Source organism: Corvus kubaryi, unplaced genomic scaffold (genome assembly GCF_017639235.1).
Source record: "Corvus kubaryi isolate FWS band 111438036 unplaced genomic scaffold, C.kubaryi_AGA036_p1.0 64963, whole genome shotgun sequence".
Lineage (NCBI taxonomy): Eukaryota > Metazoa > Chordata > Aves > Passeriformes > Corvidae > Corvus > Corvus kubaryi.
In genome coordinates this window covers 1-15471 of record NW_024581646.1, presented here as the reverse complement: position 1 = coordinate 15471, position 15471 = coordinate 1, and the positions used below count along the sequence as shown (strand labels likewise).

The 15471-nt window shown below is 41.6% G+C and overlaps 1 protein-coding gene across 1 annotated transcript; it reads right to left on the bottom strand.

Moving 5' to 3' along the window:
* Positions 1 to 2357: 2357 nt before the first annotated feature.
* LOC121672789 (protein strawberry notch homolog 1) lies at positions 2358 to 15428 on the bottom strand (the record flags this gene model as incomplete). The annotated part of the gene is made up of 17 exons (XM_042045651.1): positions 2358 to 6059; positions 6948 to 7141; positions 7880 to 7956; positions 8470 to 8607; positions 9033 to 9125; positions 9258 to 9352; positions 9434 to 9580; positions 9834 to 9908; positions 10424 to 10523; positions 10967 to 11038; positions 11133 to 11245; positions 11673 to 11808; positions 12934 to 13065; positions 13818 to 13993; positions 14076 to 14246; positions 14514 to 14711; positions 15267 to 15428. Coding segments are annotated over 17 exons (2222 nt in total), but the record flags the coding sequence as incomplete, so codon positions are not given.
* Positions 15429 to 15471: the final 43 nt, after the last annotated feature.

Here is a 15471-nt window from a genome sequence, read left to right as displayed (position 1 = left end):
CGTTCCAGCATCTCTGTGGGCAAGTTCCAGAACAGAAAATTAAAAAGGGGGGGAAAAAATATCCCAAAGTAGCAATCAGCTTAATTTATTTATCAATTTTTTACCAAGAAAGAAAGAAGCGAGTGCAGAGTCCATCATGTTTCAGTTTGTCATTCTTGGGGGTATAAATCTTTCTAAACACTGCAGATGTTTTACTGCTGGGGACTCCGAGTCCTGCTGCTCTGGGGACATTTGGCACACGCCGGTGTCGGCTGCTGGTGCGGGGAACGCAGGACACAGCACAGCCCCACGCTGCAGGATGGAGGCTTTCAGCTTGGCAAAGGGTCCCAGTTAGGGCAGGCAATAAAAACACCTCACACAGCTGAAATCCTGCGTGGCTTTGAGATTCTGTCACCTTGGACTGTTAAAGGTGGAGACTTAACAAGTACTAATAGCAAAGTCCTACTTTAAAAAATCAGTGTATCCTTTGTGCAGAGGCAGATTCCCAGTGAGTTACTGCAGGGCTGGGGTACAGGGAAGGTGCCGAGGCAGCGAACACCCACCTCCAATAAAACTCAATATGTCAATGACTGAAAAATAAATCAAATTACTTGGCAAATAAAAATGCGATTCTGTGCCTGCAAGGAAGCTGGCATTTTCCTGGTTATCTTCTCCAAGCCAGGAAGTAGAGACATAAATATGTATGGCATCAGAAATGGCAGCAGAAATGTCTCTTTATCCTTCCCAGTGCAAATCAAGTGCAGGAAAACTACTCCTCTGCAGAGGCCCCTCTCTCTGAAGTGATGCCCTAAGCACAGCTAAGTTCAGAGACACCAGCCAAACTCAGCTCTTACAAAATGAAACGTAGCACACATTGGTTCAGGTATTAACATTGCAGGACATCACTTAAATCTGAATATATTTCTGTATTTTGGTTTAACTGCCTGTTTTAAGTGCACCAAATGCTTTACTTTGAGCTTCCCACACAGACATCTCAGCATTTGTCCCACACAGGGTGCCAGGTTCACAGAATCCTGGATATTGGTTCAGGACACGGCAGGCAAAAAATTTCTTACATGAGTTTTGGCCTCAGCTTAACCCTGTCCAATTTCTATTCTTAAATCTTAGTGGTGCCTCAAACTTCTTTCACTCAAAAATTATTTTGGGCCAATAAAGAAATAGTGAAGCATATCACATCAAGGAAGTTTTTACCAGATTTTTACATCTCACTCTCCTCAGCACAAGCTTTTAGGGGCAACGTTCCTGCAGCTGTTGTAAGTGGGGCTGAGAAACAGCATCTTACAGCCTTTTGTTCCCTGTGTTTCTCCTTAAGAAGAGAGTTGCTGCTTTTCAAACTCATTCTACAACCTAAGCAGCACCTGGGGCCGACGCTGCTCCCAGGGAAGCGTCAGCCCCGCGGTTTCCCAGGTCTCGATCCGCTCGGGCGCGGTTGTGGTTGCGTTACTTTGTTCCTGCTGCCAGCTCCGTCCCTCTCCAGCCCCCGACACGGAACCAAAGGCTGCAGCTGCCAGCACTGACCCCCTCCCCCCCAGCTCTCAGCATTCCCCTTTTAAAGCTCGTAGTGACCACAGAAAGTACCAGAAGTATTTTGTTGCTATTTGCAGCTGCACACTTCTCGCCCTGACTCCAGTCAACAGACTTGGCAAACCACTTAAATTCAGGGAACAACTGCACGGACACGGTCCTTCCCTGCAGCTGGGGAAGGGCCAAACCCACAGGACAGCTGCTGGAAGCTCAAGGGCTAAGTAAGAGACAAACAATTAATGGGATTTCTTATTAATCTCCAACTTTGATATAAATATATTATTTTTACCTGGCAATTAAAAATCTGCACTATTTTTTCCCAAGGTAAGAAAGTTCCATTACCTTCATTTTGCACATTTAGGCATGACAGGAAGCTCAACGTTTTCCCAGGAAATATGCTACAATAGACATCTTTTCTACTCTCAATCACTGCCTTTCTAGAGAGCTTTTAAGACAGTTCACATTTAACGTGAAAGTAGTAATATACTTTGGTATGTTAGCACAGGGGGTAGAACTTAACTCTAGAACTCTGATTGTTGGAGCTCAGCGAATGCAGGGTTGAAGATACCACTAAGTGGAAGAAAACAAATGTTTTTAGGATTAAAGCTCAAGATCTGAAACACTGAAAAGACTGAAAACTCAAATATTTGTTTCTGTGATACAGGCACTAAGAAGTGACAGACATTGGGTCCATTTCTCTCAAGGGAATGCGTTTTACACCAAAAATATAGAATAAACCCACAGAGCATCAAAAGGATCATGGGAGACAGACAATAGAGTTTTGGAAAAAATGATGACAACACAAAACATCTACAATGTACACACACACCCTGGAAGGTTTATATATGCTCTATATATATTTCAAAGTACACATAAGCTGCCCATGTGGCAGTTTGAGAAAATAGGAATACATCTTGGGAAGGTCATGAAGGAAAAAACCACAGAGAAAAACAAGAGTTATTTACATTCAATAATTCAGTAGCCTTTAACACCTCTATATACAAACAGGCTCTATATATGTACAGACTGCGCTGGGAGCCGAGTGAAGTTATTCCAAACACAAAAGAAAAATACAAAACCCCTTGATAATTCACTTGAACAAGCATTTACAGGTTGCAGAGATTTCTTCATTTACAAAGAAAATACTACACATGGAACAGAGAACTTGCATCTTTGGGGAACTTGAAGTCCTTACAAGAGGTGCGTATTCCCAATGAACCACACAGCCACTGGAAAAAGTGGAATACTTGCTGTGCAAGGAGGTTGTTAAGGGGTTACAATTGCATTTATCATGCCAGACATATCTTAATTATGAAGCTAGTTAACAAGTCATAGTTTAGTTGCTGTCAAGGGACAATTAGAAAAGAAAACCCAAAATCTGGGTTTTCAATTCCCAAATCAACTCAAATATGTACCTTTCCCTCCTGCAGCACAATTCCAAAACCCCCACAGTACAGAAGTGCTGCCATTTTACATGAGCCCTCTGCCCTTTATAGGTTTTATACCCATTTCACATGTACAAAGCATTTTGTATTTCAGTTTGTACAAAGCAGATCAATACCCTCCAAGCAGGAAAACACAGAGACCACCCTTGCCTGGCCTGGTAATTTATGACTTGACAATTGGTCTCTTTTCCCTCCCCAGGAGGATGTTTGTCTCACAGCCAGTGCTGCAAAGGGACACCACTCACTGTTCCTTACCCATCCAGGGCTATTTATATTCCTTTTCTCCCCAGGTTTTATCAGCAGCTCATGCAGCAAACAAATACTAAAACCCGCACCCCAAGCACCGACTAGGAATTTTCAAGAGAGAAAATGTTGCTGTAGCTTGAAGGCTGTTCTCTTTTTTGGATGTTAACCTTCAAGATGTTGCAACAGTCCAGAGCCATGGCTGCAGCTGTGTTAGTAACTGGATGGCAAAGCCAAGGCAGTGATGGTGCAAGGAGCAGGGAACAGGCAAAGAAGAGCAAGTAGAGGAATGGATTTCTGGAATAGGAACAGTTCCTATGGATCTTGGAAGTACTGTCAGCTTTTTTCCCCCTCCAGGGGACACAAGTCCATGGGAAGTTTAAAAGATTGAAGCAATATAGTGTGGTTTGCTCATCAGTACAGGGAATATCAGACTTGCTCATCCCAACAATGAAAGTGAGCACAACCAGGCTGAGAAGAGCACTTAGGAACTGAGTGTATTTAAATCATTATTTAAAAAAAAAAATTTAAAAAAATCACTAATTGTGAATCTACCACTTCCAGAACTATTTTACTGAGGATCAAGACCTAAAATGTTATGTCACCATCTCAGATGGCAGAAGTTTCTACAGCAAATAGCAATTAAGCAGCAGAGACAGGGCAGTCCACACACAGCCTGCTGCAGTAGTCATCTGTCAACACACTCCTCAAAATCCCAGCCCTGCTCCTGGAATGGATGCCAAATACATCCACTGGTGGGTACAGAACACAGGAACAGCCTCCCCCACACCCTGCTCTCTAGAGTTTGCCAGGGCATCACCAGCTCCCAGCGCTATGACAGCACTCAGGCTCCCTTCCCTTGCTCCCAGCGGACTGAAGATCCCCCAACACCGACCACCTGCATTCCTGGTATTTACACAGGTGCAGCAGGACTTGGGGATTTGTTCCAGACCTGCATTTCCAGTTAGTCCCAAGCATGAGCAGGGGGTCATCCCTCCCCCCCAGCTCAGGCTGGGAGCTGAGGGAAGCGTGCAAACTTCCTTCCCTGGCAAGCAGGGGCTTGGTGAGCACAGAGCTGTGGCACAGGGAGCGTTAACTGAGCCTAGGGAGCAGTAATTCCCTAAGGAACCCACTTCAGCCTCAAGCTGTGGAACTTCAGTCCTGCTCTTTCTGACCCTTGAGTGGCTCACTGAGTGCTTCAGAGGTGCCACACCTGCAGCAATCCTGCTCTGGCAGCTGAGCCTTCCTTAAACAGACATGGAGGTTTAAACAGAGTTTAGTTCTTGCCTCATTAGTGAGTTCAGCCGAGAGATTTGGGCTGCAAGATAGAAGCCTGGTTAGAGCAGCCTGGAAGATGCCAAGTCCTGTCGAATTCCAATTGTACAAACTTGTTAGTATTTTTGGAATATGGTGATTGCCTAAACAAGACTCCACTTCTTGTTAGTACAATAACTTTTATTTGACATCTACAAGATCATTATCTTGTAGTTTTTTGGACAGGTTTATACAATCTCAATTTTTCAATAGTGCAACCTGTGCAAGCAAGAAATGACAAACATTGTCCTTCACTTTCTTATAAACATCTACTATTATAGGCAAAACAAAACTTACCCATATTATAGATAAGTGACTATTCACATTTGTACATTACAATTTCTTTTTAACAGCTCCAGATAAACTCTACAATGTCTTACAACATATTAAACAGTATTCAAGTTACTGGGTAACAGAAACAGCACATACAGCGGAACCCTCAAGTGTTTCCCATTCTCTAATTTACAGCTCAAGTAAGGTTTCATCTTACAAGTGACAAATTAAATTACGTTAATGAAATAAAAAATATAAGATTGTATGCGAGATGGAAGTGAATTTGCACTTAAGTTTCCATAACCACCTCAGATTAAGGAAATGCTTCAATTTAAGGAAAACAGGCATCCAGCCATCTTTGCAGTACACATTAGGAATACCATTAATACATTAAAAATGAACTAATTTTAATTTAAGATGTTTATCACAAAAAGAACATGTTGTAGACTCAAATATATAACTCCCAGGAGAGAATCAGAAAAAATGCAACACCTGGGTATAAACACTATAAAAATGCAATAACCGATGCTGTACAACTAAGATTGTGTTTCTCTCTGAATTCCTGTCTCGTGTGTTTATCCTGTCCATGCCCGTTTCCAAAGACATGCACTGTCAAACAGAAACTGGGAAGGAACCTGAATGCATGATGTGCAACCTCTAGGTTTCATGCTTTTATAAACTCAAATTGAAGAGAAAAACCCAATATATTTTTTCTATATATATACTCAATACATGCATTCGAGATCTCCCACAGCAATGGCATCGATGCACTGCGTTAAACCCTGAGCACTGTATGACAAGATAAAAATAAAGCCTGCTTGGGGATTTTCAAGCATTTTCAAACAAATTGTGGTTTGTAGCTTAAAAGGCCAAAAGTAAAAGCAAACAGGAAGCACTACAGAGAGCATAAGGAAAGACAGATGCACCACCATAAACAACTGCTGGCTTTCAGTTCTACCAACCTTTTTAGATCTCTTTATTCCCAAAGTATTTGAGAGCACACAACTGAACTGAAAAAGTTATATTTCTTTGGAATCTGTCCCTGATTTTTATGCAAGTGATATGCTTTTACAGCCTCTTCCTCAAACACCAAAGTCAACACCTGTAGCTTGTCCTCTTATGCGTTGTTGAGGTTGGTGATGCTCTGGGGGTGGTGCTGCTGCCAGATCTGCTGCTGCTGCACTGCGAGCTGCTGCGACTGGTCGGACGTCGACAGGAGGTTCACGAGGGGCGACACACAATTTGCAGGAATGATCAAACCTGAGAACAGCAACACATCAATGGTTTCATAAACATTGCAACAGTTTGTTCATTAAGACCTCAGGCTGGTGATTCCACCATTTAATTTATGCAACATTCAACAATGACTGTTTCCAATGTCAGGTCTAATCAGCACAGCCCCAAGTCCTGCTCCTCAGTCCTTCACCATCCTTTAGGCAGTGAAGTGGGAGAAAGAAGTTCCCATTTTGCCTGACAACAAACTTTATTCTCATGTTACCTGCTGTCACAAGTCAGCTATTTTTGCTTTTCTGGTCTCACAGAATTACATCACCATGAAAGTTTAAACACGCAAAAACCTACTTCCAACATCCCAGAAAACTGTTACTAGAGGAGAAGCTGCCATGGTACTGGCACATCCACAGGAAGTCCTCATTTAAAAAAACATTTGGAGAGTTCAGCCTCTGAGGTCCCTGTTTTGAGGGCTTCACTATGAGGTTTAGTGAAGAGACAATCATCTTCAAGTCATTTTACACACTTTCAGTAGCTCGAAACCCATAAAACCAATTATTTCAAAGGCCTACTATTCATTGACAAAAGTGAAGCCGTTATGATGTCAAGGTAGCTTGGCTGGAGCAGGCTGTGTATGACTTTTTGCTGCAATAAATCCAAAGAACTAAGAGATTAAGTGTTCCAAAGCCTGGCTGAAAAAGAAACCCCCCTTCTTTAACCTGCCTTAACAGTGTTTGCACTGTATTGTATTGTTGAAGACCTGCACTTCTGCTCCTCCCCAGCAGACCTCTGACAAGCCTGTTCTCTTTTAAGCATCTTCACACAAACTCAGCCATGTGGCTGTCAACACAGAGCCACTCACCAGTTACAGCCACCCCCTGCTCCAAGGCGCAGCAGAGCAGCAGCCCATGCACCTACCTACGATCCTCTGCCCATCTTCTGTCCTTAGGCGAACAATTTGCATTTTCACATTTGTGCCACTCACGGAGGCCAGGACTCCTTCCACCTTCGTCCACACGCTCAGCACGGAGCCACACAGGACGTAGTAGGTTCTGCAGCGGAGCCCCACCTCACAGACCAGCCCCAGGCCTGCCTTCTTGCAATTGCCTCTCCTGCAGACAGAGAAAAGCTTTCAAAACCATTCTGCAAAGAGAAGTATCTAATTTACTTAAAAATGAGACCTGAAGTTATTTCATGTGCATTCAGAGTCAAGCAAGGGCTGCACACACACTAAGGGAAGGATACTTTGACCACAGGTAATGGTAAAGCTTTGGGAAGGCTTGGCCTAGTTAAGCTCACATGTTCAGAATGCACAGACAGAGCTTTGAGTCTAAGATACCATCATTTAGGTCACCTGAGAACTGGAGTATGTTACAGGACACTGGTATCTGATCAGGGTTATTTCAGAAGCTCCAATATTAATCTGAAACTTCTACCAGTTATGCAGTTCCTCAGGAATTCAGCCATCAGCTGAGTTCAGACACACAAGAGGCAGCAGAGAACAGCTGCTTCTGACATCGTCTCATCTCCAAACACTTCCCCCCCAATAACATCTGAACTATCAGACTACAATACCAGCACAGATTGAGACACTTCAAGCACAAGCTACTCCTGAGTCACTGTACTTCAGCTGAGTGTAATTTATATATTAGCATTCATCTCCTGTATTAGGACTTTAGGGCAAGTGCAAAGCTCGACGTTTTCACTCAGAAGTTGGGTCATTTAAGTGGTCATGGGAAAACTTCCCTTAAGCAAGAAACTCAAGACTTTACAGGAGTGACAGAAGAACAGAAGCAGTGATAAACCAGTCCAAGTGAAACAGTTAAAGCACCACGTGCACAAACACTGACCAGTAGGCGTGGGTGCAGGTGTCTGCAGAGGAGTTGTACTGCTCCAGCCAGTGTGGCAGAGCATCCTCAGAAGGTACCTGGAAGAGTCATCCGAAGTGGGAATAAATTGAAACACATCAAAACTTACATAGAATAAAAACAATTTGGTCATTACCATGAGAAAGGAGGGAGCACAGACATCATGATGGTGTAGAGAGGTACAGCATCCTACATTACAGTAATTTTTAACTATTCATCTCAAAGGATGAGCAAAACGCTTAAACACAGCTGAACCTCAGAGCTTTTTCAATAATCCACCTGATCTGAGTTTCCTCAAGTTCTTGCAAATTCAACACTTGCTAGACCCTAAGGAGCCTCATCTTTTATTACCATGCCACAGGTAACTGATATGCAGAAAGAAGTTCAGAAATGGATACAGGAATGCCAAAATCACGTAGACCCGCTTAAAAAGACCCAAATAAAAGCTCTGCTCTGGAGAAAGAAGCCTAGTTTTTGACTTGCTAAAATTATACATAAATACCAAAAAAAGAAAGCCCTTATAATCCTTTTCAAACTTTTCTAAGTTAAACAAGCAAAATTTTCATGGTTACCTTCTTATATTTCTTTTTCAGGTCTGCACATGTTTCTAGTTTGAGTTGTTTCCCAGTATTTGGTCTGTATATTAAAAAAAGCTTCTTTTTAGGATTCACTTCTTTTACTAGAATTGCTGTTTTCTTGTTATTTCTTATCTGGAAAAAAAAAAAGACAAACCAAAAACTTCCTAAATTAAAACACGATGAAAATATCTGCTTAAGTGATTCCATATTGTGTTCTTTACAGAGTAATAGGAGTGTGTAATAGTACAACCAAGGACAATAATACACCTCTAGAACACAGTAATCCACATTAGCCTCACAGTGAAACCATAAGACTTCCTGATGCAGGTTTAAGTAAGAGCTGCTGATTTGGGCTGATATTCCTATCAGAAAATACCCTGAGGAGGTAAAAGGGAGAATTTCATACTTAGCGTTAAAAAAAACCTCTCAAAATTAATTTTAATGTAAGACTCAAAGTATTTTGCAAAACTGAACAGTAATTACTTTGAACAGTAAGTTTTTCAGTTTAGCCCCCAAAACCTTCTCTGAACATAATCCAAGAGACAGAAGAATCTCACCTGAAGTGATAAATAAAATCCATCATCTGGACCTGTCTGTTCTGCCCAGATCTTTGTTGCTTCATCCCAAGACATTCCTCTCTCCACACTGATCTACAAGAGAGCAATGCAGGGGTATTTGAGTGGGAGCAGACTTTAAACCAGTTACATAGGAACTGAACACGTTGTAAAAACTTACTGGCAAGTTTTATTAGTTCCTACAGAGATGGTACAGGATTAACTTACTGTGTACAGCTCTACATGTCCAGAGGTAGAATATCCAGGAGTTAAAAACTTCTTAACATCTGCCTTCCTCACCTTCTCATCCCCAGAGCCCAAATCTGGAAAGGAAAGCAGAGTTATTGTGTTGCTCTATTCTCACTGAAGTTCAAGTGATCTGATCTGTGAAACTATTTACTCACCTAAGATGCCCATGTCATATCTTCCATTCTTTTTAGCATTTTGAATAACTGCATTTAACGTGTCAGAGAAGTACTGGAACAAAGCATTCTGCTGATGGACTTCCATACCAAGAATTCGATTCAGAAATTTCCCTATATTGTTGTAATCTTAAAAAAAGAATAAGAAATACATGTATTAGGTCAAAGATTAAGTTTGATAACCACAAGCCCTCAATCAGCATTCAAAGACTCTTACAAAGACTATTTAAATACATTCTTCCAGAAATGAAGAAAACATTAAGTTCTACAAAAAAGGTCACTTTTTAGATAGTTACAAGTTGAGTTCTGCTGCTGGGAATCCACTGTCACAACATAAGATATTCCCAGGGACATTCTACAGATACACTGAACACCCAAATACCTTTATCGAGCGTCAGTATTCCAGATCTGTCTTCTACATTTATCAAGCCTACGCCAATCAATCCCTGACGAACATCTAGGAAAGAGAAAGAAGTTAAATCATAGCTGCTTTGCCATCTAAAAATAACCCCATGAAGTAACAGCTTGTTTAGCCATAGGATCCGATTCCAAAGCCTCTGACACCCCTCACTTCCCATTACTTGCAGTTTCTACCTAATCCATCAATAAGCAAGACACAGCTTTGCCTTCCCTCCCTCCAGGAAGCACAGGCAGGGGAAAGCACCAATGGCACCATGCATAAGAACAAGATATTCCAACAGGTAATGGGGAAATGAAGGTAAAGAACTGTTTAGAATACACTGGCCAAGCAGATACAGAACATTCCTTATACTGGGAGTTCACAGATCTGGTTTCATGCGTGAACTTCAACGTTCAAGCAAAGTGCACAGAGTCTCACTGGGTGTTACTCCCATCTGTCTCAGCTGAGCATTTTAAATTGTAACAGTGTTTTACAGCTCTACAATCATTTAGATTTTCTACATACTGGAGAAGGATCAAAAGGTAGCTATTGCAGCCAGTGCATCATCTTACCTTTGAAGAAGTCTCCAGGAAAATCAGGAGGAGGCGAGACCATTGGGGAGTCCAAGTTCACAATGGATTTCATAACAATCTCCAAAGCATTTCTGCCATACTGTGTAAGAAAAAAAGCTGCTCTATCAATGCCCTCCAGTGTTGGCTCCTCAGCCCCAGGCACACATGGCTTAACAGGTATTTTTAATTCACAATAAAAAGCTTTTCTGTGCAAGAGTGAATTATTACCTTCATGTAGTGTATTTTATAACTGAAAACAGCTCAGTCTTAATTTTTAATTACCACTGCCAAATTAATCTTTCATTGTGGCTTAAAGTACACACACCATTTACTTAAGACTTTGGTTGTTTGCAAAACCAGAAGAGTGATTTACACACGTGTGTTTCACATGGCTTCACAAACAGAATTATGGGTTACAGAAAGAGGCCTTCCATCAGAAAGTGAGACAGTTAAAGGTAAGAGATGGAAAAGAACCTTCCTCAACAGGTCATTTGTGCAATAAGCACTACAGCACGAGTTCTCCAACAGAAACAGAATTGTCACCTTGTTGTCAAAATTGAATCTGCTGAGGTCTCGAGTTTCTGTAGCCCGTCTGTCCCCATGGGTGAGGGCTCCCTGTTAAGACACACCAGTATCATTAAATGCAACTTTTAAGACAAATCTAACTTGCATTTTCTCAAGAAGGATCAGACCTCTTGAAACATCTTACCAAGCTCTCCAGTCTTTTTGCAACTATAGATGCAAATCTTTGCTCTCCTGCCAGTTCAGAAATGAGGAACACATACTCTGGAGCAGTCACTTGGTTGGATCTATGAGTTCTTCCTGGATAATTAAGTAGCAGCACATATGTTAGATAAATTCTACTTCACTGAGTATTTCTAATAAAATATGAACTGTGAAGAGTAAAGAAAAAAGCTAGAACTTAATCCTGCTAAAAATTAGTTTCTGCTGTAATACAGCAAACAGAAGGCAGCACACACAACTCTGAAAGTTGTGGCGACTTTTATAAAGACACTTCATATGTGAATAAAACTCCAAAGCTGCAGCATAGGCTTGTTTGCGAGGTTTCTTTCAAAGCTTTCAAGACAAGTAGCTATGACCATAGATAAAGCTGATTCTGTTCATGGGTACAGGAGACTGGAGGGGTCCTTAGGAGGTTGCCTACTCAATCTGATTTTCCAGGAGCTAGCACTAAGTTCAGTTGTTATTCCCGAGTCTGCTGGGGAAGGACACACAGTGAGTGATTTACCAAACTGCTGGATGGCTCTGTCCGCGCTCCAGGGCAGCTCCAGGGTCATGTGAACCCTCCGCCTCTGGTTCTTGGCCCTGCGGTCTGCTTGCAGCGAGATACCAGAGCTGGCAGCCTCCGAGATGATGGCGATGTTCTTTTATTGAGAAAAGAGCTGTTAGTTAGCAATAAATCCAAGACCAAGCTTCAGTTTCCAAAAAAAGGTCTCATTTTACAACTATTACCAAACATGGGTCTGGAATGGCTTCACTGTTACTCACAAGGCAGAGGGAGAGCAGAAAAGGTGTGGCTTTCTGTATCAGAGTTAGAAATGCTAATGAATTTTTCTGAGTGAAAGAAGGGGATTTTGTTTCACTTTTCAACAACTCCCTGTGCAAACAAAGACTCGCCATCCCAGAGGGCAGCTCTCCCTGACACTGACCTGTACTTCAGAAGCAAAAGGGGAGGGACACAGACTTGCTCCAGTAGCAAGCCACAGAAAAAACAAAACATTGCTGCTAATGCTGTACAAGGAAGAGGATCCAGCCATTCCAGTGCCTGAATGCATTTGCCTTGAAAGAATGTAAATGTTTGGACTGTGCACAAGTCACTTACAGGAACCAACTCTTTACCCTCAAGTGTCACAACGGACCACACAAGTTCTGCACACGGTGACATTTGCTCCATTTGCCCTCTTGTGGCAGCACGGCCCAAGTGAAGCACCGGGAAGGGCTTCCCCTCCTCCCACCCCCTTCTTTTGTCAGCTGCAATTCTACCCTTATTAAGGCCAGGATTTTCTTTCAGAGTGCAATGTTAAGCACAGAAGCCATCACTCCCCCCAGTGTTACTTCTCGATCATTGTTAAGGTTAACACACCCCACCTTTTCCTCTCACCCCTCACTGAAAGTATTCATACAGTGGTATTCCCCATTTCCCAATTTAATTATTTCCTCTTGGAAGGAGATCTGCACAGTGACCCAGATCAATGAATCAAAGATATGAATCACAAATCTGCCTTTTAAACACATTGTTTTACAAAAACAGCTTAAAGGTGCCAGCTTTGAATTTGGCACATGGGTGCACACCAAGCACAGGCCTCCCAAGGTCACCCAAACTACAGCCTGACCTTTAAACACACTGGATTTGAAAAACAAAACGCTTAGCAGTGAACTGAAAGTGCTTCTTAACTAGTACTAACAGTACCTGCAAGTCACTGTTGAATAGCTTAGTGTTACTATGGCATCTGGCACATTTTTCTACAGTCTATCTCTTCAAGGATTACCTTATCTCCATCCATGAACCTCTGCTTTTCTGTGATGTTCAGGATTTCAACAGGCACATCGAGTTCAGACCTTGACTCGTAGGAGATGCTGCCATCATCATTGCTCACCACCCTCCCTTTGCGGCCTGTCATCTTTGAAAGGGAACACAAGCTCAGTGTGGCAATACCAAAACTACCCCAGCACCAAAAGCTCCAAGCAATATTATTTATCCACATACCCACATTAAAATAGTCAGTAATTTACTCCAAGTGCAAAACTACATTAGAGAACGTGGATTACTTTTTGGTTGATGCCAGTATCTGTTATGTGGAACATGACAGTGCAGATCTATGTAGACATGATGTTGTATTTATTACGCTATTGTTTCTAAGGGATTTACCAGCAGCACTAAAAAAATAAACCAAAGAGCCAGCTTAGGCGGCCACTGATTTTAACAGTTTTAAATCACAGTGATGCTGCTTCTTGATAGAAACAGGTAGCTTAAAGACATGTTTCTGAAGTTATTGAGAGATTAATTAATCAGGCTTTTCATTAACACATAAAGGTTCTTAGTCTCCACTGCCTTGGAGGATGAACTAAAGCTCCTGCCCGTTTAATACACACCAGCTGCAGATTGAGTACAGCCAGTCAGAGAAACAGACCAGAGCAAAGCAAAAGAGTAACTGGTATGATTTACCCAGCTAGAAACTATCCAACCTCAGAAATAACAAGTTCACCCACTCAGAGCTCCTCCCTGTATTTTAATACAATTTTCAAGTTTCTCATTCATTCACAGGCACCCAGCAGAGTAACTTCTACTCCCATCCCTGAGATTAATGTCTAAAATTGATAAACAACCTTTTTAAAAACATACTTTCTTTTCTACGTGTGAACACCAGCCTACCTCTGCAACATTTTCAGGACCACCCAGTTCATCTATAAGCTCATCCAGTGTATTAGGTGGAAGATCTTCAGCCAGCTTTTCCAGTTTATCCAGCAGTTCTTTTTTCATTTGTTGGGCCCTTTCAACAGCATCCTGACTCGTTACAAAGCTGCTGTTTGTGTTACTGTTTGCTGAAACTTAAGAAAGACTCTTTGAGATTTAGAATTTTATTGCCTAACTGCTAGGAAATGAATCAACATCAAAGAAAGCTGTTCTTACCAGACGTGTTGGTACTAGAAGTGGTGGTTCCAACGGTGGAAGTGAAGCAGCTGGGCCGTTTGGATCCCAGACCAGAGGCTAGTAAGGCACTTTGAATAGAATCTGGGTCTATGCTTTTCTTCTTTTTCTTTTCTTTATTTTTTTTATGCTCTTTTCTAATCAACCAGGGATCTGAAGTTAAAAAGTTTAATTTACTAAGCAGCCATCTTTCCCTTTGAAACAATTCTCATTGCATAAAGTGACTTACAAAAGTCTGAATTCCAGTGTACAAAAATCTAATTGAAGTTTCACATTCTACTACTAATTGCAGTCTCCCTGGAACTAAACTACATGCTTAGTAAACACTTATTTGTGGCTCACTGAAATGTTTGGGAAGACTTTCTGCTTACTCTCTGCAAATATGGCTACTTGCTTGATGAAACACTTAGACTGTCTTACCATCTTCATCATCTTCACTGGATTCATCTCTGAATGGGTTGAAGTCATCATCGTCTCCAGAACTCAAAAATTTGGAGCTCTCATTGTCACTTTCTTCATTGTCTGAAGCATCAGACTCACTTTCACTCTCATCAGAGCTGCTTCCTGCAAGGCCACCTGTTTTGCGAGCTTTTTTGGCTTCTCTGCTTATTTCTTCACCTAATTCCACCATCCCAGAAGAAAAACAAGTTAGTTTAAACCTTGTAGTCTGCACACTTTGAGGTCTGTTTTACCATACAAACTAGAAAAATATTCAACTGTTGAAAACAGAACTATTTAAAAGAATCTAAGTTTTAAGCAAGACCCCTCTCCCAAGTTTTTTATGATCCCCTACTTTCAAGATCATCAGTTTGGGAAGGGGGTGCTATTAGGCTTCTCTTCACTGAGCCTCAAGACAAAGAAAGCTATTTGAGTGACTACATCAGGAATTGGTCTGACACATGGAAGGCATTTTGGGATATGGTTCCATAGCAGATCAACCCAATTTTGAGCAGAATTAACTAAAATTCACAGGTTATATTGCTTCAGCAGCAATATAGCATCTATTAATGGCAATCTCTAACAGCAGCCTTAAGAAACCTGCAATACATAAATACATGCTCCCTCATGGATGACTACAGATACTCCTTTTTTTTGTCCCCTCAAAGTTCACTCTTAGGCAGCTCTGAAGTTGACTTTTTCATTGTGGCATTAGTGTAGCAACTTAAGCATTACCTTTTCGTTTCTTTATTTTGTTCTCCTTGCAAGGGCTGTCTCGGGGTGAATTGTTATTACTTTGAGCAGTCAGGTCAATTCCCAACAAGCTAAACAGCTTCTTCCTGTCAGGAGCTGGAAAGTGCTTTTCAATAAGAGACTGGAATACTCCTCTGTTAAAAAAAAAAAAAAAAAAAAAAGGGGGTTGCTCAGCAGAATTTGCATT